General features: G+C 43.9%; 1 protein-coding gene and 1 long non-coding RNA gene across 44 annotated transcripts in view; one reads left to right on the top strand and one right to left on the bottom strand.

Moving 5' to 3' along the window:
- The window catches only part of LOC144314148 (uncharacterized), a 145,307-nt gene that overhangs the window by 76,994 nt on the left and 45,889 nt on the right, over window positions 1–22,424 (bottom strand). For 8 of the 39 annotated variants that reach the window (XR_013379848.1, XR_013379850.1, XR_013379854.1 and 5 more), the window contains exons 3-4: window positions 19,487–19,594; window positions 17,039–17,118 (exon numbers count right to left, since the gene is read on the bottom strand). Coding sequence is in view for 15 of the 39 variants with exons in the window: in XM_077897947.1 (XP_077754073.1) it covers window positions 17,039–17,118; window positions 19,487–19,594 (188 nt within the window). In the remaining 24 variants the exon portion in view is untranslated. Of the gene's footprint in view, window positions 1–6; window positions 2,236–8,645; window positions 11,226–12,772; window positions 13,067–13,760; window positions 15,215–17,038; window positions 17,119–18,851; window positions 18,988–19,486; window positions 19,595–22,424 lie in introns of those variants that run through there. The other 31 variants (XR_013379861.1, XR_013379862.1, XR_013379863.1 and 28 more) reach the window with 17 other exon arrangements.
- The window catches only part of LOC144314150 (uncharacterized), a 33,955-nt gene continuing 30,534 nt past the window's right edge, over window positions 19,004–22,424 (top strand). For all 5 annotated transcript variants that reach the window (XR_013379874.1, XR_013379876.1, XR_013379877.1 and 2 more), the window contains exon 1: window positions 19,004–19,625. This is a non-coding gene — a long non-coding RNA (uncharacterized LOC144314150). The remainder of the gene's footprint in view (window positions 19,626–22,424) is intronic.

The raw sequence follows: 22,424 nt of genomic DNA, 5'->3' as shown, positions 1-22,424 counted from the left end.
CTGTCGAGAAAAGTTAATGATCATTTTCCATTATATTAAAATATTACCCATTGTTATGACTTCAGTTTAATGTTCCTGCAGAAATCACCATGTGTTGCAGAGTTTAACTATGCCAAGGCCAAGGCACCCATGTGTTATTTCAGAGATTTTCTTAAAAAATGGGTTGTTTAGTATGAAATATGACAAAAAAAAAGAAAGAACGAAAAGAAAAAGGCGAATCATACCACTTTGGGAGAATTAATAGGTAATTACATATTTTTTAAAAATCACTTTTAGCATGAATACCCAAATTTTTAACAATGTTGTCTCTAGAATATAATTATAAGTGCCACATTAAGTCTCTGAACCAGAAATAAGAGCTTGCTTTTAAGATATAATAAATGCTTTAAGTGTTGGGACAATGTTTCTTCTCTCTTAGGAGAGATGAAAAGTAGAATTACAGGCTACTACTGTATTGTAATTCCTTGAGTAGTAGCTTAGTCATTATTATCATTTAAAAAAAATGCCCACCCCTCCTTGGAAGTTCATCATTTGTGTCCACAGAGGACAAAGGCAGGCAAGGAAGTGGACAGATGGAAGACGCAGCGTGGCCTACTTGTGATGCCCAATCTCCACAAGTTAAGAGGTATTGGGGCTGATGTACAATCACCAGGACCAGAATCTCACAATGTGAAGCCCGGAGCCATGAAAGCAAGGGGAGAAAGAAGGTGGGGTCTGCGAGCAGAGAGAGATGCTCGTTGGAAGAGGGGAGAAGAGCCTGGCATTCATTCCAGCAGGTAAATCCAGTACTGGTGGTTCATTCCCTTCTGTGATTAGTTTTAGGCTGCCCAACAAAATACCACAAAGGGGTGGGCGGGTACCATAAATAGCAAACACATATTTTCCTCACAGTTCTGGAGGCTGGAAGTTCAAGACCAAGATGCCAGACAGCCACCCTCTCGCTGCCTCTTCACAGGGTCTTTCCCTCTGTGCATGGCTGCCTGACCCCGACTCTCTCCTTCTTGTAAGGACACCAGTGATACAGGATCAAGGAGCCACTCTGATGACCTTAGACTAACTGAATTACCCCTTTTAAAGCCCTACCTCCCAAGTAACTTACATGGATTAGGGTCTGCCCACATGGACTCATTGTATCTTAATTTCTTCTATAAAGAGTCCCCATCTCCAAATTCATTAGATTCTATGGTATCCCATTTTAGACATCTCATACAAAATAAACTAACAACAACAGGCATCCTCAGCTCTTCCAGTCGCTTTATGGTCATACATATATAACCTGGGTTTCGGCTGCCCGCACCTCCAATTCTCCCATCTTTGGACAAATGAGATAAACTTGATTCAAAACTAGTTCTACCACCCATTAAAACCCAGTCTGTGCTGGGATCCCGGGACCGCCCAGGACTATTGTCCCTCTGGACACCTCCCCACTGAGGTTCATACTCATGGGTGCGGCCTCTATTTCCCCCACCTTAACCAGACCCAAACCTCGGCTCCTTCAGGGAGCTTCACAAAACCCCATCAAGAGCATCCCCATTTTATTTAAGAGTTGGGGCTGGGAACCAGAGCCATGGAGAGGGGTTCTCCATACACAGGGCCCCACCTCTCACCAACCCCTCCCCCACTTCCCCTCACTTTCTTTTCTTTTCTCTCCTCTTCCCTCTGATGATTATGACAAATTCGTCTCCTTATCACATGCAGAACAGTTTAATAATAACTTCTCTAGCTTGACGATACTCTTGGGTCTCACCCTCTACCCCAAGTGGCTTATTAAAATATTTCTTCATCCAAATATATTCAGAGTTCTCTCTCTAAGAGCAATTCTGGTGAATACAATTTTCTCTCCCTCATTATGAGTACAGAAGGCAGCTCCTATTTCTGATCCAGCCCACATTTCTGATCCAGCCCCCTTGTCCCTCCTACACATCCATAAGGCCCTGTATTGGAGCATCTCCCTCAATGTCTTCCTCTAATGGAGCAGGACACCAGGAAGGCTACTTGCCTGGTGCAGCAGCCACAGCAACATGGTCGTGCAAAGTAACATCACCCACAGCACAAGTCTTCGCTTCACTGAACTGCAACACTCCCCATGCAAAAGCTCAGCAGCTTTCCCACGTGCAACTCTGTCACCCGCCAGACAAACCTGTGGCTGCAGGCCACTTAAACCCACCTCTTCCATACTTCTGAATTTTCTCAACTCAGTCAGTGTTCCCTCAGCCAAGGAAGTCTCTCTTGCCACTGAGGAAAAAGAATCTTCTGAATATTTGTGTCTCACACAACTCAGCAGATCACAAAGGACTAATGGGCCCACTCTCTTTGAACTTGGCTTCGGGAATGTGTCCATCAGACCAACAGATCCTGGCTGCTAGAGACCTCAGGATTCATCAACCTGGGACCCAATTCCTACAGTCAAGGTTCTTTCTGTTTTCCTTCTTTCGTGTCCCTTCTGTCACCTTCCTTAGTTCCCCAGCCCCTTTCAGTTGCACACTCTCCCCAGGACTCAAATGCCAGATGGCATCCTGTTATTTGACAAAACCTCTCTCAATGAGAGTGAGGACACCGACTCCGAGTGTGAGGGCACTCGAGCTGTGTGGTATTTTCAACCCTTGCAAGCTGCCTGCAGTACAGGAGCACGCCTCCCGAGATGGCTGTGTGCACCCAATGATGCCTGCAAGATGTCACCATCCTTAGCGGAAGGCACCAAGTCCTAAGTTTTGCTACTCCAGCCTTTGACATGAAAGAATCGTAACATCTTAGTTTTTCCCCCCTCTCTGAGCCCCTGAGCCAGCCATTTTTTGGTAGTTCTCAGAACTTTTTGTCAAAAAAACTGGTCTACTCCCTGGCCAAGCATTCCCCTGGGTCTATTTGCAGAAGGATATTCTAATGGGTACAATATTGGAGTACACTGCACTCTGTTTTACCTGCCTCATTATCTTACAGGAATCTCTGTCCTTTGTTTGGAAACATGCTTATTGTGGAGCCTGGTAAATCTCAGGCTGAAAACGGGAGATTTATGAGCTGTTTCCTGTCTGCCCTCTCCTAAGGCCACAACCCCAAAAGATCAGTCACTGAAACATGTTTTGGTGTCAACTCTGAAATTCTGCTTTTTAAGAACATATCGTAATGAAACCTTGGAAATTACGTGCAAAGGTTGCACTCCTGCCATACCCCGGGAGGTCACATGCTCTAATTCAGCTTCAAGGGACACTAATCATATTCAGCACGTGAGTAGAGAGGCTCATAGTTGGAGATGACACCATCATTTGCATAGGATGTAAAAATGAAGGATCATTAATTTTATAGCATTAATTGAAGAGCAGAAGTGTTAGACCTCTATAATTATCTTCAGTGAATACATTTCAGAGGCATCTTCGCAAATGAGGCTTGTGTGTGTGTGTGTGTGTGTGTGTGTGTGTGTGTGTGTTGGACTTGCAGGAGGGGTATAGATATGAGAGCAAAGGCAAGGCTCCACGCTGTCCCCTTCAAGATGCACGGATTAGCCTGTCATTAAGTTAAAAACTTAACTTCAAACTGAATTGCTTCTTCTGTGTGGAAACCAGACATGTGGCTTCCAGGCTCCTGGGAGGACAGTATGCCTGGAATAGGGTGTCCAGAGCCTCACGCCAAGTTTCCCAGTGTCTGAGACAGAAGACAGGAAGGAAAGCCCTGTAACCCTAGGATGGAGACAGGGCCTCCACAGGGCCTCTCACACCCTTCACTCCAGTCTGTAGCACCCCACCAGAACCCGGGCACCCTCTTGTTCCTGGTTCCATTCCCCATGTCCTCTCTGCATTCTACACTGACCAGGCCTACATATTATTCCCGCACACCAAACTTGGCACAATGGCTGTGAGCCCACAGAGGTAAATCCCACTCAACCAGTCATTCTGCAAGGTTAGCCACTTGACTGGTCGGCAACTCCCAGGTCAGCACAGAAAGGAGCACTCCTAAGGATTTACACAGCAGATCCTAAAGAACTATCTGAGGGATTTACTTGCCCAAAAAACCCAGGAGGATAAAGGATATGGGGTGGGGGGAGGTTGGCTTGAAAGAAGTGGAAAGCAAATCCAGCTCCGTTATCACAAGCGACATGATGCCAGGGTCAAAGGCAGCAGTCACAGCCTCAACTGTCCATCTCTGCTCCAGTGTGAGTGGGTGAGGGGCCACAGGAGCGCATCAGGGATAGAAGGACTGGGCAAGGAGTAAGTGCTGCCCAAGGTTTAAGAGCTGTTTGGGAGTTCTGCTAATTAGCCCAACATGCAAACTCATCACTTGAAAAATTACGAGCTACTTTTGAACCTAGAGTCACAGAATCTCCCTGGTGTGTAATTTAGGGTTCCTCGGGGGAAAGGTTAGGAGCCACTAGAGTAAATAAAGTGAGGCATTAGCTAATGAGATACCACGATGCACACACTCAGTGGAAAAGGCCCTGTCTCCAGCGGCTGGGCTGGAGGGACCATGCTGGTAGGGATTTCAGGTACTGGTGTGCACAAGTCAGGGAGAACCTGGGGCAAACAGGCCTTTTTAAGACAGGTCATGCTTGAGAACCTCATCTGACTTTGTCATAAGCTTCTCTAGGCATAAGGGGCTCACTCAGGAGGGTGGAAGCTTCCACTAAATTCCTATATGCCTCACAGCTCAATCTGCTCTTCATTTCATGCTTCATTTACTTAGTTTGATATATACGCTTTTCTTTTCACTCCTTTCTTGAGGTTGATGTTGATTTTGCATACAACAAACCATACATATTTAAGTATACAGTTTGAGGTGTTTGGAGAACTTTGCAATACATGTATACTGGTGAAAGTGAGATAGCAAACATTCCTTCCATTTTCAAAGTTTCCCTGTATGCCTTTGCAAATCCTCTCCACTCTCCCCCTCCAGCCTTGTCTCCAGCAACCACTGCTCTGTTTTAGGTCACTGCAGGTTAGTGGGCATTTTCTGAGGTTTTATGGAAATGCAATCATTCAGTATGTACTCTTTTTTTTTTTTTTTTTTTTGGTCAGCCTTCTTTCATTCAGCCGCACTATAGTCCCTTGGCACTGCACTAGAGAGACTCCCCTCCCACTCCCACTAAATAGCCTCATGCACCAAGATGGGACACCATATGTATATTATAGACAATGAAAGGTATATAACCTTTTTTTGAGATGCTCAAGGAATTACATAGTCATCCCACTTTATTGGTAATAGGAATATGACTTTCTTTTTTGGAAGATGCAATAATTCCTATAGTTTGGTCTTGTCCCATGATAGAAATTCCAAGTCCTTAAGGGATCCTTCTTCAAAAACAGTGTATGCACCTGGGTGTGGAATCTCCCGACTTTATTTTATTACTTCCATAAAGTGTTACTTGGACTTTCTGTGTGGAATATAAGCTGAGTAGATGTACCTGGGAACGAGAATGGCTGACTTGGTGCTTGTTGTCCTAAGAGCCATTGGAGGAATTGGAATTGCCAGGCGGAGGGCGCTGGCCTAAGTGACCTCCAAGGCCCTCCATTGTCCTTGAATCCAAGAGGCTGAACTACTCACCCAGAGGTTACCATGGAAGCCAGACCAATGTGGAAGCTTGCTTGGGCATCATCAGGTAAGATTCCTTTGGAGTCAAAAACTTGACAAAAAGTGATATAACCCACAACCAAAACAGAAAAAATTTAGTGGCTTAAATAATTCAAATTCTGGGCGTGGGCTGAATTGGCTGTAGGGGTTAACCGAGGTTATCAGTATCCACACCCTTTCTGCCCTTCAGTACTGGCTTTCTAGCACTGATTGATTCTCAGGCAACTGTCTGCATGGGGACCCCAGCCACTCCCGGCATACACCTGCCACTGTAAGCGTCAGAGAAAGGGAGTTCCTCACTCAGTACACTCTCCAAAGACCAAGTTTTAGCGTCCCTCAAAGCAGGGGGATGGAATATGTTCATTGTTCAGAGCTGTGTTGTATATTCACCCGAGGCTGGGGGACAGAAGGACAGAAGGTCAATCAACCACAAGGGCTAAAATGTTGAGGAGGAAAACTCCCCCAGGAAATACTACTACTCAAAGAAAGAATAGATGCTGAGCACATAACAAATAAGATGCCCACTACAGTTGCTGGGGTTTTTGTTGTTGTTGTTGTTGTTTGTTTGTTTGTTTTACTACATTGTATAAAATTCCTATGGCTTCCTTCAAAAAAAAACTCAAGGCTACCTACTTGTTCAGCCTTGTTCTATATATTCATTTATGCCTAGCATTCAAATAAAATTGTAAGCAAGATTTATTCTATACTTCCAAGATTGGAAAACCATGATCTCTTGCTTAAGGACATCAAACCTCCTAAAAAGGCGACATAACATTGGGGCACCTGAGTGGCTTAGTCGGTTGAGTGTCCAACTCTCGATTTCAGTTCAGGTCATAATCTCAGGGTCATGAGATTGAGCCCTGTGTCAGGCTCTGCATTGGGCATGGAGCCTGCTTAAGATACTCTCTCTCCCTCCGTCCTTTTCCACCCCCTGCTCATCCTTCTTCCCCTGCAGCTCCCCTCCCTCCATAAAAAAGGAAAAAAGTTAACTTCCCAGTAGGAATTTGAACAACAGTGTGCAGAGCATTTGACTTCCTTGGGACTCACTTGCCTCACATATACAATGGGAATAAATAATTTCATACCCTTCATATTTAGGAGGTAAAGGTTTGAGGCTCGATCAGATCACCTCTGGAAATCCCTTCCTTGATTCTGTTCATGATTCCATACGTACCAACAGATTATTGATATGGTATATTACTCAAAATCAAAACAATCTGACTAATGAAAAACAGGAACAAGCCTCCTATGGTAGTGGACATTATTCATGCTCCATCATTCATCTACCAAGAAAATTTTCCACCGCATGAATACTGCCATCCTGTTTGTTTCCCAGTTTCTTCTGCAAGCTAGGGTACAGTCACATGACCAGGACCTAGGATCAAATACCCCTTTGTGAGATTTAAGTCTAGAAGAGAGGGACATGAAGAAAGAAATGATGAATACACTGTGTTGGCCAGAGAGTTGGCAAGATGGCCATCTTTCAGAAGCAGCCTTGAGCCATGTCATATCCATCACCAGCCAAGTGAGCCACAGGGCTACACCAGCAGCAGTAGGAGGAGGGCTTCCACTGCAACAGGGTTGGGGTCATTTGGACATTGCTTATAGTTTCACATCTCTCTATCTCATCTTCTGACCTCTGTGAATCACCTCTCTAGGGTTTGATACATTACACCTGTGCGCATATTAACTGAAGTGGATTCTAGTATTCGCAGCTAAGAATGCCTTGACCAATATAGAAACTGATCTGAGGAGTGGTTTCAGGTCAGAAACACATGAAGAAAGGGGCACCTGGTAAGGGCAAGGCAGTGAAAAACCCACCTAGTGTTAGCAGATGGGACACTGGTGGGATATTTTAAGTATTCGTGCCTGTGGTTACCTGGAATTCATATCTTGTGAAAACAAGGGTCGGGGGATATAGTAGGATGAGGAATCCAAACAAGGTGAGTGACATGAATAAATCAACGGTTACTTCTAACTGCACTAGGATGCTTCAACTCTCTGCTCAGGACATGGTCAGAGCAACAGGGACCTCCTAGTACTGTGCTAAACTGTCCTTTTCAAATATAGGGCTAAAATCTGAGTTTAGTCCTGAGAGGGTTGCCAAATTCCCTGGTCAGTTGAAATCATAGCTTATTCAAGTCATATTTAAAGTCTGTTCTATCAGAGTTATATAGTCTTAATAGAAAAGAAGGGGACCTTGAGAACTTAAATTGGGAATATACCAGAAGCCTTCGACAATTCAGAAAATTCTGGATTCCCATGGTCTATTCGCAGAATGTTAAAAAAAAAAAAAAAAAAAAAAAAAACAAACAAACAAAAAAAACCAAAAAAACCTACTGAACTTCCAGGTATGATGCCAGCTGAGCAACACCCCCCTTTTGAGTTATAGGATGTGTATGCTCTCCAAACCATGATAAATTTATGATACTATTTTCCCTCGTATAACCAAAGTGCACAGAACTTGGAACCAAAAGGTGTAAACAAAGGGGCAGTGCTCAATATTAGAGCTAATGATCCCATTGAAAAAGCTTTATTTTCAATCCTTGCAATTCTGGGTACTTCCCATGTTGAAGCCTTGGTGCCCAAGAGAAGAAGAATTCCACCAGGAACATGGAATGTTTCATTGAACTAGAAAATAAAACATTCTCAAGAGGATATTTTAGGTTTCATGCCACTGGAAAAATAGGCAATAAAGGGGTTTTTGATGGGGATGATTGATTCTGATTAAGAAAGCAAAATAAGGTAGTTTATAGCATTTTGTAGAAGGAGTATTTTATGGATCCAGAAAATATTTTTGGGTCCCTCTGTGTATTGCCATGTCCACTGGTAAAATGCAATGGTAACCAAATAAAAGAAGGATCACTAAGAGGGCAGCCTGGGTGGCTCAGCAGTTTAGCTCCGCCTTCACCCCAGGGCATGATCCTAGAGACTGGGCATCGAGTCCCACGTCAGGCTCCCTGCAAGGAACCTGCTTCTCCCTCTGCCTGTGTCTCTTCCTCTCTCTCTGTCTCTCATGAATAAATTAAAAAAAAAAAAAAAAGGACCACTAAGAAGAGGTCTGATTGTGAAGTGCCTGGGTGGTTCAGTCTGTTAAGCGTCTGACTCTTGATCTCAGCTCAGGTCTCGATCTCAAGGTTCTGAGTTCAAACCCTGCATTAGGCTCTACACTGGGAATGGAGCCTACATAAAAAGTCCCCTTGTCAGGGAAAGAACTCTAACCAGCTGACACGCTAGTTCTGAAGGCAAAAATAACATGGCATGGCTGTAGAAGGCGATGTCATTAAAACCATCCACATTCACAAGACCACATGCACAACAATAATATTAGCCATTTATTTCTCTTCCTTGCTGTATGTACTCACTATTCTTCCTTCTTCCATTTCCCTTCCATTTTTTATAGGGTGTGTGTAACATCAAGTGGTAATTAACTTTACATTTTAGGCCACAGAGGATCAAGATGGGATTGTGACAGAACAGGAGAAGGTGAACATCCCCTGGTGACCTGAGCTAAGAGCTTGATGCCTAAACGGACAAGATTTTACACTATCCTCCTTTTGAGGAGAAGGTGGGCATGTTTTTCAGTTGTGCAAGGAATACTTGCTTTGTTAGGCAGAAGCATTCTGTTCTTGTGATCGGAGGGGTTTAGAATTTTAGTATGGAACAAAATTTATGGAGTTGTTGGACAGTCAGATGGTAGACATAATAGACATATTTTATGTTGTGGGTCACCATCTGTATTTTGAACATCCTTTCAGTGTTTGGGAAATCTTCCCCCTGCCCAAGGTAGAGCCTCCTTTGCAGCTAGAGATAGAGTTCCCAAAAAATGTGACCTAGTTTCCACTAATTGACTAATCACTAATAGTTCAGATTGAAGACGATGGTGCCATGAGGACTGCATTCCAGTAAGGAAGGCAGCTCCTCAACCAGTGTGGCCCTGGGCACTGTTCCTACCTGCAGACCTTCCTAACTTGTTAATGTGGCCTCATGCAAACTCCTTGAACCATCACAGATGTGTTGCCAAACTCCCCTTCCTGCTTCCACTAGCCACAGCAGGTTTGTTGTTTGCACCTCACTGCTATCCAGAGAAGCTTTTTCTGCTTGTCACAGTCAATCCTAAAGAACACAAAGAAGGGGATCTTCCTTTCCTGCAGATGTTGTCATATCCCAGTTGTCCCTGGCCCAAAACTCTGAATACCCATCAGGTAAAGGGAAGTGGTTCAACTTAAACACTCCTTTACACAAAGGGACATTAGCGCAGCTGCAGTTTGCCTAGAAAACTGAAGAGTAGCCCATAAAGGGAAAGCCCATCTGTTTGGGGACACTAAACCTGCATGTAGTCCACAGGATATCACACCCAAAGCAGGGACTCTAACTGCGAAGCCTAATTCTATAGACAAATCGTATTTGCCCTTATGGCAGCCTAGTGGGATGCATCACTGTGTCCAGGGGGCCATACATTGGATTAGTTGGTGGCTGTTCCAGGTTAACAGGTTTGCAATGTAGTTTAACTGAATCTACATTTCCTACTGGCATTGGAGAAAATTCTGAAACAGCTTATCACAGAAGAACACAATAAAATGTATTTTCGTTTCAAAACTCAAGGCAAGTTCCTGAAAGGGACCTCAAGATTTCCCGCCAAGAATATTTGATAAGCCAGAGTTCTAAACACGCTTGATTAAATTGTTACCTATCGAGTATTCCTAACAATTGTGACTTATAATTTGTGTGAAGAATAAGGACTGGATAGGTATTAGTCAAGTTGTCTCGTCTATCAAAACTTATGTCATCCTGGGTTACTGAACTAAAAATGATGAGAATTATCAAAAGGATGGTTTGCTCCCTGACTATTCACACATACAAACTATCTTTCCTTTATAGTGCATTTTAATACGAGTGCCCAACATCTCCCTGCTTTGCTGATACCATATGGTGTTGATGTAGGTTTATTTAGGTTCTTTGTTATCTGGGGAACTGAAAATTGACTGGGGAGTTAGACAAGCTCTTATCTCCTGCTGGCTTCTTTGCTTGCTTATGCTGCACTTTAAATAAATCACTCAACCTCTGAGCCTCTGTTTTCCCATTTAGAGAATGGGATCAGTGATGTCTGCTTTGCAGGCTCCCAGGAAGCCAGGGGAATGTCAGGGCTCTGTTGTTTCCTGGGAGGCTAGAAGCTATTGGAAGCAAATGCACTAGTGGTATTCATGAGAAGGTAGCAACAGCCTGCGAAAGAAAGATACTGGCTTTCCCTAGACTCATTATTCAGACAGCTCAAAAGCAAATGCTTCCCTTTTTCACATTTTCCCCAGAGAATTTCCTGTTATTTCCCTGGTATTAATTGATGGTGGGCACCCACATTCTGAATTCTCACAGGGAGGAAGTGCTTCCTCCTCTTAACATTGGCTTATATTCTTTTTTTATTTGCTTTGTTTCCTCAGAGGAATAAGAAAGAGGGAACATGGCTTGTGGGGTTAATTGTATGAGACTAGGTTTGTGCACAGAACGGCCAGGCTGAGCTCTAGCTGCTTGGTTTCTCCACGGTACTCTCCTTGCAACAAACTTTTTGAGCAAGACATGAGGAGCTCATCCCTGAGCCAGGAGCTTCATGCTGACAAAGTTGCCAAGGAGGCATGAGGCCATCCATATTCTTTAAGATGAAGGCTAAATTTCTGCAACAAAAAGACCCAATATATGGTGACTTGCAGAGAATATTGTTGCATGGGTTGCAGTCCTGATGGGAGTGTCAAGATGGCATGGCTCTTCTCCCGTCAGGCTGAGACCTGGGTTCCTTTGACCTCGGTGTTTTATCATCTTCAATGCAATTCTACTTAAATCACACAGTGAGATATAATATGGATTCCATGAGAATGTAGGTATTTTCCTACACTGGGATGTCTGGTTGTGACCTCTGAATTAAGAGTACCTGGGTCATAAGAGTCTTGAAACATTCCAACATGCATGTCAACAGTAGTAGGCCAGCCCTTACTCTGTTTTCCAACCCCTACTGACTGCAATAGCAAGACGAGGTTGCCAAAATACTCAACAGTGATAGGCCTACACCAGCAGGAATATTTTATTACTTCTCCTTGAGACTGTCTATTTTAATGGGAAAAGAAGCAGTTCCCAAGTTATTCTAGTGATGTTTTGTAACCTTTGTAGGGCTAAGACCTAGAACAACTGCCCCTCAGTCTCACATCTGCTCACTTCCGTCCTCTATCCCCTAACCAAACTTCTTGGGGACTTAATAACAAATACATGATGCCTGCCATGAAAGCCCTGGTGCTGGTAAGAGACAAAGACTAGTGAAGGGTTAACACTGCACAGTGGTAAGTGCTCTCCACAGGGGGGCAGGCAGAGGTGGGGCACACAAGATTTCCCAAGAAGAAGGGAGGTCTGGTCTACCTATAGGTTAGCCAGGTAAAGACTGGGGGAAGGAGGAAGAGTGTTCCAAGCAAAGAAGAGCATTCACATAGCAGTGATAGGCAAAGCAAGCAGATCCTGAAAATGAGTTGAAGAGGACAAGGGGTACAGGTGAAAACAAGTCAAGCTCGAGAAATAAGTAAGGGCCAATTCCTAATGAGTCCTCACTTGCCATCTGAAGAGTGTAGACCAGATCCTGATTCCAACTGAAAGCCATAAAAAAAAATGTAGTTATATTATGAACCTATTTGTGTTTTTAAAAGATCACTCAACAGCCAAGAGGAAAGGATCCTAAATGTGTGATCTCAGATCCACTAGCATCAGATTCACCTGGGATGCCAATCAGAACTACAGAATCTTGGACCCCATCTTATATGTACTGAACCAGAATCCTAGGGAGTGCACACTGCAAGCCTGTACTCATTCCGAAGACATTCTCCAAGTGATTCTGAAGCCTACTTACATGCCAGTGGTAGCAATTCTTTTAGGGCCCAGGGCCAAATAATGGGGCATCCAGGCCTGGGGACATGAAAGGAGTCTACTATGGCAGCAGATTCTGATGAGGAGGGTGAGAGAAGTGCTATTCACCTACATGAGGACTTAGGGATCCCTGATTCTTTGAGGACTTTGGCCCTGAGAAACCACCACTATAATTCCTTCCCCACATAGGCAAACACAGGAAAGTCTGGTAGAAGAAGATAAGAAATAGCTCTCTCTCCTCTGGGTGGTCAATGGACACTCAAGGAGCCTGTTCCCAGGATGTGGATATGGCCGGGACAAGCTCTGTAAAAACAGATTATACTTTAGGCCAGCAAAGTTTGCAGCTTGGAACAACACTGATTGGTGGGTTGCTGCACTAGTGCTGCTCCTTGTGGCATTTTTTATTTGTTTGTCTTTTGACTAAGTAAACTCAATATTCATCCCATGGCTTAGAAAGTTGACACTGACAAGGACAGAGACATTTTGATTGGTGCTTCTGCAGTCTGGCTGCACCAGGGAAAGGTCAAATACTCCTCTCAGCTGGCCAGACCGGCATCAGTAAGCAGAGTCTGTAGGGTTGGAAGGCGTCACGCGTTAGGACTAGTGAAGCCTGGAAGAGAGGAGGTGAAAGAACGTTATTCTCCCCCTGCAGCAGAAATCACTATCACCTGCGATTCTGCTGGGGTGATTGTTTTTGCTTTTATGGGTTTTCCCCTTGGGTGGCTGTTTTAGCATCCATGCTGTCATTTTCCTTGGCTGGGAACCCAAAGCCGGCGGGGGGGGGGGGGGGGCAGACCCAGGAATAGAACCTACCCTGCTCACCCTCGGCCTACCACTCTAAAACTGTGCCCAGCTGCCTTGTACCACGGGTGACCTTTTTCTAAAAAGGAAAAGGCCAGAAACAACAGGGAGGCTTTCCAGAACACAACTCTGCTCTGCCCTGTATATAATATTCACCATATTCAGAATCTGGTTCAAACTGAGAAAATTCTATTGAGTATATTAGAGCAATGTTAGTTCTGGAAACAAACAAACAGACCCCAGAAGTGCAGTGGCTCGACACAGCGAAGTTTCTTTCTCTCTTTGTGGCAGTTCAGCGCAGGTGTTCTGGATTGGCCAAAAAAAAAAAAAAAAAAAAAAGGGCGGGGGGAGGGGAGGAAGGAGGGTTCTGTTTCATGCAGTCAGTTAAGGATTCAGGCTGATGGAGCCTAGGCTGCTTTCAATCTTTGTCTTCCAAGGTCACTCCAGGCATTCCCCAGGCAGTGGGGTGGGAAACATACCCCATGGAAATTTTAAAGCCTGGAGGTGGTACACATCCCTTCTACCACACTCACTGAAATAAAATCAGTTCATGGCCACACCTAATCAAAAGGGGGCTGGAAAACACAGAAGAAACAAGTTATGATCAGTAAGAAATGCTGAGCAATCCACAGGCCAAGATGGAAGAGCTTCCAGGCATGGTGGTAACAGAAGCCAGGGGACTCCAGTGAGGACTCTTTGTTACCTGCCACTGTCTAATTAACATACTCACTACCGAGTCCACAAGCATCTATTAAGTTCTTACTGTGTACGAGATGGTAAGTATTGGGCTAAATACTTTGAAGGGATGTTTAGGTGTTTTAAGACTTCGTTCCTTGAAGGAATTCACAGAATCGTGCAAGAGACAGACAAACACAGTGCCAAACAAGGAGACAAATACTGCAATAGAGAAATAGAGGAAGAGTCACACAATTTTTTTCAGCAGTGGGGTGGGGGGGGGTGGAATTCTGTGGGGGAAAAATTCATTAAGTGGGCCATCCAGGATGATTAAAGAGCTTTCCAAATCAAAAATAAAGGGCAATTGAGAGAGGGAACAGCATCAGCAACGGCATGGAATTCAAAGAGCAAGGAATGTTCAGAGAATGGAATCTGGTGCACATGACAGGAAAAGATTTTGGATTTTACCCCTAGGCCAATGATTCTCCTTTTCTTGAATTACATGCTGTTTTCACCTCATTCTTCCCAGATATCTGGCTCAAGTGTTCACTTTGTGTACGTGTGGTGATGCGTCTTGGAGTATTGTGAAAGGAGGCTGTGCTGTGTCCTCGGGACTCAGTCCCTCTCCATCTCTACGCTGTGCTCTGTCTGAGGAGCTGAGGCCTCAGGCTTTGCATGGTAGCAACATGGCAGTAGCACACCCGGCCCTGGTAGTAAGTTCACATCCAACATGAAGTTCCAGCCAAGTTGTCTTGGTGTGTCATTGGCTCAGAGTGGCTCATTCGCCCATTCCTGAGCTCTTTTCTTCAGTTTGTATTTATTTTTTAACTCTGTGAGGTGGGGTGGAGGGAAGGGGCAGAGATGAGCTTTGCAACCTCCTCGCCTTTCATCTTGCTGACATCTTCAATCAATACTTTATCCCATGTATTGTACGGCTCTGGTCAGCCTTGAACCCATGCTTCTCTACCGGGCTTGGAGTAGTGAGAGTTGGTTGCCCAAAAGGAAACATAGACACACTTACCAGATGATGGGTGAATGGACATATGGCCAAGGAAAAAATCCTTCCCAGAGTTTTCACCAGACAGACTGTGCCCAACTGGCTGACTGCCAGGACCCAAAACATGCCTTGGGCTTTTCTGACATGTCTACCTTTTCATAAACCACCTCCTTTTTTGGATTGTTCCAGCTCCCTCAGCTGGTCCAAATACTCTCTATCGTTAAAAATTAAGGAAAAACAGCTCAAATCCACTTCCTTTATGATGCCCAAAGTGTTCAGTGCTTCCTGCAAAAAAAATTATAGCACTGTATACACCACTCCTTAGGAAACAAATGTTCTCCACTTCTTACTGCCTGCCAACTTTTAATGACTACAGTTTTTCCCTCCAGTGTGACTCTAAACTCCTTTAGGGAAACAACTTCACACATCTTTCTCTTCCCTCGATACCTAATTTGTATTTCCCTTGATTTACATATTTATGTCCCCCCTTGTTCTAAAATGGATCAAAGGTATCTTACAAAAATGCACTTGTACCACGGCATAGAATAACGTTATAAGTAAGCAGGTGAGCTGCTTTGGAGAACCTCGTTGCTATACAAGAAGTCTGACTACTCGGAGACTGCCATGCTGTGAGGAAGCACAAACCAATCGTACGGAGAACAAGTGGCCAGCCATGCCCTCATTGTTCTAGCCATCCTAGCTTGGGCACCAGACACATGAGTGAAGAAGCAATTTCAGATACGATAGCCCAAGCAGAAGGTACATGGAGCAGAGGAATCTAGCTGATGGCCAACACTTAGGACCTAGATATAGGACCACAGCCAAACTGTCCCAAACATATCCAGCCATGAGAGCCATCCTGCTGAGACTCCACATTGTGTAGCAGACATAACCGCCCCAGTGGGCCCTGATCTAATGAGTACTCGGCTCACAAAGCCTCATTCAAGGCACTATGCCAGATTCAGAGGGCAATGCCAACGTGCTAAGTCCTGCTTAGTGTACAGAACCCAGAAATCTGACAGGGTAAGAAGAGTCAGATTTACATCTAGTAGTTCCAGTTCTGGATAAAATGGAATAAGCACCCTCCACTTTGTTTCTCCCAGTGATAAAACCTGGATAGAATGCACCAAGGAATCTGAAAAGTAAGTGCTAGCAGCAATTTGGGAAAGTATGCCAAGATAGGAAGCACCATTTTGTATGTCTGATATCTCATGAATTTATGGATGTAAAATGCAGAATCCGTATGCACTCTTGTATCCAGAATACATTGGTAATTCTGAAATTTTAACAGTAGGAAAACCACACAATTAAAAAGGGGGCAAAGACTTCAACAAAGATTTCACCTTTGAAGGAAATACAAATTAAAGTCATGAACTACTGCTACTTATCTATGAAAATACTTTTTTAAAAAATACAATACGAAGGCTGGTGAGGACAAGGGACAAGTGAGTCTCCCATACATCGCTGGTGGGAATCCGAAATGGTACTGGGATTGGTACTGGGTACCAATCTCCAGCCACTCTGGAGAGCAGTTTGGTAGCTACATGTAAAGCTAAATGTACACTTACCAGGTGAGCCAAAAATCCCATTCCAAAAGCACTTGAACAGGTGAATGGATAACAAACAAAACACATCCTTATAAAGGAATATTATCCAGTAATAAAAATGAACAAGCTTAAATGAATCTCAAAGACACGTCAAGTAAGAAGAACCCCTATGGGTGCCTACTATATGACGCCATTTATAAGATATTTTCAAGAAAACAAACCTGTGGTAATGGAGCCTGGAACAGTGGTTGCCCTCGGTTTGGGGGAAGGGTTGCAAGTACAAAGAGAAAGCACAGGCGAATCCCCTGGGGTGATAGAACTGCTCCATATCCCGATCACGGTGGCACTGGCTACATAATTTTACACATGTATGAAAATGCATGAACTATACACCAAAAAGGGAGATGGACTGACTTTAAGTTTTAAAATAATACTTTTTAAAGGGTGGGATGGAAAACACTCCACCTAGACAATTGTCTATAACAGAAAAAATTGAAAAACCAGAGTACACGACACGCAGGAAGAGAACACCTGAGAATTTTACCAGAGAGACAAACCTTACCTTTAAGCTTCGACATTTCCAGAAGTATGGTGATGGAGCTCAGGCCTGGTCCAGAAAGCTCTCTTTGCTGACGGCAGCTGCTGAAATGAAGGGTATTTATATGCTGACAGCTTGATGCAGGCGTTAACTATTCTCCGAGGAGGAAGTCAAAGTATTGACCGATCCCCACCTGTCACAATACTATACCTCTAAGCCCTCACTGGTGAACCAGGTAACCAACCTCACCCTGCCCTTCTTGTTTATACACCTGAAAACACTTTCAGGAGGCTACCTCTTTCAAATATTTTTTTTAAAGATTTTATTTATTTATTCATGATAGTCGCACAGAGAGAGAGAGAGAGGCAGAGACACAGGCAGCGGGAGAAGCAAGCTCCATATAGGGAGCCCGACGTGGGATTTGATCCCGCGTCTCCAGGATCATGCCCTGGGCCAAAGACAGGCGCTAAACTGCTGAGCCACCCAGGGAATCCCAGGCTACCTCTTTCAAATCTCAAAGCACCTCTGTGGGGAAGGGTGGGGAAGGTATTAGTAGGATTATATATGACGGAGGAATAAACCATGAGTGGGGTGAAGAGATCTGGCTAGGGGCAAGCATCAGGGGAAAGTCCATAGGCAGAGACTCGGGGCTTTTGGCTTGTACTCTCCATTCACTCCGTCATTTGTCCATCTAAAAAAATATTTCTTGAGTACTAACTGTATGACAGAGGGCATGTCTCCAAATGCTTAAACTCCAGCTGAAAGAAAAGACATATGTGTAGATCTTCAAAACAAGGTACGAAATAATAAAGACCATATGTACAGTAAGAACAGTAGGAGTTACAATAGGAGTTAGCTGTTGAGGGATGGGAGCTGAGAAACGTGTCCTTTCCAGGAGAGATGTCATGGAAAGGATGGGCTTTGATCTGAGTGTTGAAAGTGGGAAAGAATTTTGAAAAACTGAGACTGAGGCAGGGACATATTCCAAATGCAAAGTATGTGTGGTAGCCTCGGTGATTTCTGCCTCCTGATACCCAAGGGCCTCATGTGGTTCTTCCCATGCTGAATCAGGGCCGCTCTGGGTGAATGACAGACTAAGGCAGAGGCGATAGTGCAGGGCTTCTAAGACCCGCTCATACAGGGCATGGTGGCTTGTGCCTCATCTCTTAAATGCTCATTCTGAGAGAAGCCAGCCACCGTGTCAGGAGGTTGCTCAAGATCCCACATGGAGAGGAAGTGAGACATCCTGTCAACAGCCAGCACCAACTCACCATCAGTGTGAGCGAGCTACCATGGGATCCTCAAGCTCCAATCGAGTTTTCAGATGACTGAGAACCCCAGCAGGTATTTCAGTGCAACCTCATGAAAAACCCCAATCCAGAAACAGCCAGCTAAGCCACTCATCAAATTTCTGACCCACAGAAACCACAAGAGATATAAATAATTATTGCTATTTTAAGCCATTGAGCTTTGGGGTGAATTTTTTTTTTTTTTTTTTTTTTTTTTTTTTTTTTACACAGCATTAGGTAACAATAAAATATGTCAGCCAGCCTGCAGAAGAAACAACCACAAGGAAAGTTCAGAAGATAGTCCTCTCCCAAAGGCCAGGCAGGCAGAGGTTCCAGCTGGGTCCAAGGTAGAAATGACCTGAACAACATCCATGGCAGGAAGAACTGAGAAGAAGGGACACAAAGGCAAGGTGTCACAAAGAGAAAATGCCCCAGTTGCCCTCGGATTCTGTGCTGAACAATTAATGGTTATTTCCTCCGACATCAACAACTCTAATGTTCTTAGCAGAAATAACTTAGGGAACACAAGCAAGCCGTTTCCTTTATACCTCACTTCTCATCATGCTAGATGACAAGTATTGGCCATTCACCACAGTCATTTTCCTTTCTTCCCAGACACAGAATTCTACCACATTTCTCAGCTCCCTTCCTATTCAGCACGGTCATGTCACCACATTCTGGAACACAAGCAGAAGTGAGGTACAGAACTTCCAGGCCTACACCAGGAAGTCTCCTGCAGGCTCCTTTGTTCTCTCTTCACACATGTGCTCCTCTAGGTGGGAGGTCCTAGAGGATGGTAGATCAATAACCACCATGGGTCCCAAATTCCTTCACAGAAGGCCGACTGCCAGATACCTGCAATCAACAACTGTATGAACAAGAAATAAATTTCTTTTGTGTGAAAAAATAAATAAGTGAACCTACCAGGACAATGTAAAGTGAGTGTAGGAAAAAAATGTAGAATGGACTAAAGAATGAGCCCAGTATACAGACACACGTGCACACCCCGGGCTGGATGCTTGTTAGAGATGAGCCACAACATTATGATCTTGAGCTTTCTAGTAGCCAGAGCAAAAAGGGAAACATGATCGGTGACATGATTCACAGAGACCAAGAGATTTAGAAAAAGAAGAAAGTCACTCAGGAAAAGTATGACTACTTCCAGTAATGCTACACGACCTACCGAACCTTAGCAGGCTCCTCGCAGGAACCAGAGTGTTTCACCATCTCGTGTGTCTTGCTGCATTTTCTCCCTGTGTATTTTCCTGGGGCGATGTAATTAGAACACTGACTAGAGAATGAGAAAGGAAGAATAATCGAGTGTAAGTACAACTGTAAAAAGTCATTATGATTTGCTTTTAAAACCAGTAATTACCACTCTTACTTAACACGTAAATCACTATTAGGATCTTATTTGAACTACAACTGGATGCTTGTTATTTGACAGAGAATGCTTTTGAGAAAGACCTAACATCTTCCCACAACTGGGGTCCTTTCCAAGCTCTCCTTAGAGGAAGAGGGAAGGGACAGTCAGGAGGGTAATTTAATGCTTTAGTTAAAACCTTGACTAGGACCTATTGTAAGGGAGAAAAGCAGAACAGGATGAATTAATAAACACGCAAAGTAACCTCTGGCAGGCCCTATAAAAGCAAACGCAGAGAGTTGTCTGTTAAGGGGAAAGCTTCAAGACTGGCCATTGGTAAAATAAAAAGGTTACAAACCGAACCGGGAAATCAAGACTCTTCTGGCGAACAGGCCTGATTTGAGAATAGTTGACTGGGGCAGTGAGGATGGAAGAAATGTGAAACACAGGAGAGCTCTGGGCCTCGAGACCCGGGAGACTGCCTTACTAACTGTGGCCAGTGAATAGTGTCAGTCATGTCAGGGAGCATTTAAAGGAAACTAGAGGAAAACTGCTCTTGGGTGGGCCCTGGAGGTCTCCACAACAGGGGAATATGGTACTGCAACAGTAGCCTGGTAAGTCTTCGGGTCTGGGGTGTGGCACGGGAAGGATATTTGGAATTAAATGCACTTAAAATATGAGTTGCACACCATGTGTAGTGATAGTCATTTAGATTCCCCTAGAGTCAGGCAAACTAGCTGTGAATCTGACAACAAGATGGATAAATTATGATCCTGACAACTCAAAATCTGGCAAGAGCTGGAGAACTATTCCAGTAGTAATGACAGAAATAGGTCAGGCTCGGACTGAGCCAGAGCTAAGGAACAAATATTTCTAGTATTTTATGCAAAATACTATTCAGCCATTCTTCTTTCAGTTCAGGGAAGCTCAGAAACAATAAAAAACAGTATTTATATGACTTTGGAGGAATTTAGGAAAGCCGCCAGGACACCAGAAATCAGGAGGATCAATGGGTGAAGATGGATTTATGTTGTATCCTTTTAAGTGGTGCTGTAATCTCAGACCTCAGGTTCTGCCTTCAGAGTGACATAAACCTAATAACCTTCCCCAGCCTTGGAAACATCTCTTTTCCTCCAATCTCCAAGGCGATTTCTTCCGCTTCAATCTCTTGAACTACTGTGAACCGCTCCGAAGATGATACAAATACTGCCTTGCTCTATAGATAGCGCAGACACCCTCAGTTGCTTACCCAATAGTCATTTCTCTCTTTCCCCTTGTAAACAAAACCCCAAATTTGCTTGGCAAGGCATCCTCTTCTACTTGGCTGTGTGCCTCACGGGACAAGCCATGGCAATCCTGTTTCCTTTGCCAGTCCTTGCTTAGGAGTAAGCAGGGAGACCATTCTGTGTACCACGATGTGAGAAGGAATCTATTGGATGGAAAGGTTTCTCAGCTTTAAAAAAAGAGATGCATGAGCAAAATCGTCATTCTGCAGCTGATTCACACTGTCATGGCTCTATGTGCTTGAAGCCGGGATAACAGTTATATAACAAAAGGTACTAGTGAAGGAAAAGTCAACTAATGAGAGCAGAGTAGAAAGGCAGAGAGAACTAACATCCTTGACGTCATTAAGGCCAACAAATCTGCCAAGCCGGAGCTCCCCATTTTTAGGACTTATAAATGTTTTCATTGTTTAAGTGATTTTGACTTGAATTTTCTGGTTTTCTATTACTAGCAGCTGAAAGTATAACAACTGTTAAACAGATATGTGTGTATTTATACTCCTCGTGTTAGATTTCATAATAAACACCTTTGTTATTACTCACAGTGTCTGCCATACACCAATGTCAGAGAATGCTGGTTCCTTGAAGAGGCAAATGCACGGATGGATAGATCTGCCATTCTTAATACTAGCTGCATTCCCTCACCTAGTAAATCATAGGTGCATAAACCAGGAATCTATTCTAGATGCTTCCCTATTCTCCTTTCTCTGTAGCCAATTCTTCTCCAAGTTCTGTTCATTTCTTCTACATTCATCTCAAATCCATTTAATTCTCTTCATCTCTACCACCATTCTATTTCAAGCTACCACCATGTCTTAACTGGACTAGTGCAGTAGTCTCCCAAGTAGCTTCCTGAAATTTCTCAAATCTGTTTTCCACACTGCAGCCAAAGGGAATCCTTTTGAATGTGAAATCCCCTACTTCCCCCACCTCCATCCTTGATTAAAGGATAAAAGAACAAAATTCCAAAATTCATAAGATTCCACAGGTCTATATGGCCTGATGCCATCTATCCTTCTAGGTTACCTCTTGCCCTTGATATTCTTACCAGACAGGCCTCCTGTTGATTCTTTGATGTACCCTACTTTGCACATACTATTCTATCTGCCTGGCAGGCTCTCCCCTCCTGGCACCCCTCCACAATCACATACCTGTGAGTCCCACCTACCATTTTTCAGGACAGTCTTGCCTTTCTTCTACTTTCTGAGTAGCTGATTCTCTGTTGTGCCTTTGCTAATTCCATATACCCTCCAGTCATAGCCAGGATGGCCATACAAGCTCAGACACTTCTGATAGTGAATGAGGGGACTATGAATAATTACACTGAGACAACATGCAGGAAGAGAGATTTTCCTGAGATAACAGAACATTTGGTCACCTCAGTCTTCATACTAACTTTTTTGGTTTTAATTTAAAGTCTGCCTCCCCCAGAACTCTACATGGGCAGACAACATGTCTTTATTTTCTCACCATCA

Source organism: Canis aureus, chromosome 5, assembly GCF_053574225.1.
Source record: "Canis aureus isolate CA01 chromosome 5, VMU_Caureus_v.1.0, whole genome shotgun sequence".
Taxonomy (NCBI): domain Eukaryota; kingdom Metazoa; phylum Chordata; class Mammalia; order Carnivora; family Canidae; genus Canis; species Canis aureus.
Note: the sequence above shows the minus strand (reverse complement) of the source record. Positions and strands in the feature narration are given on the sequence as shown.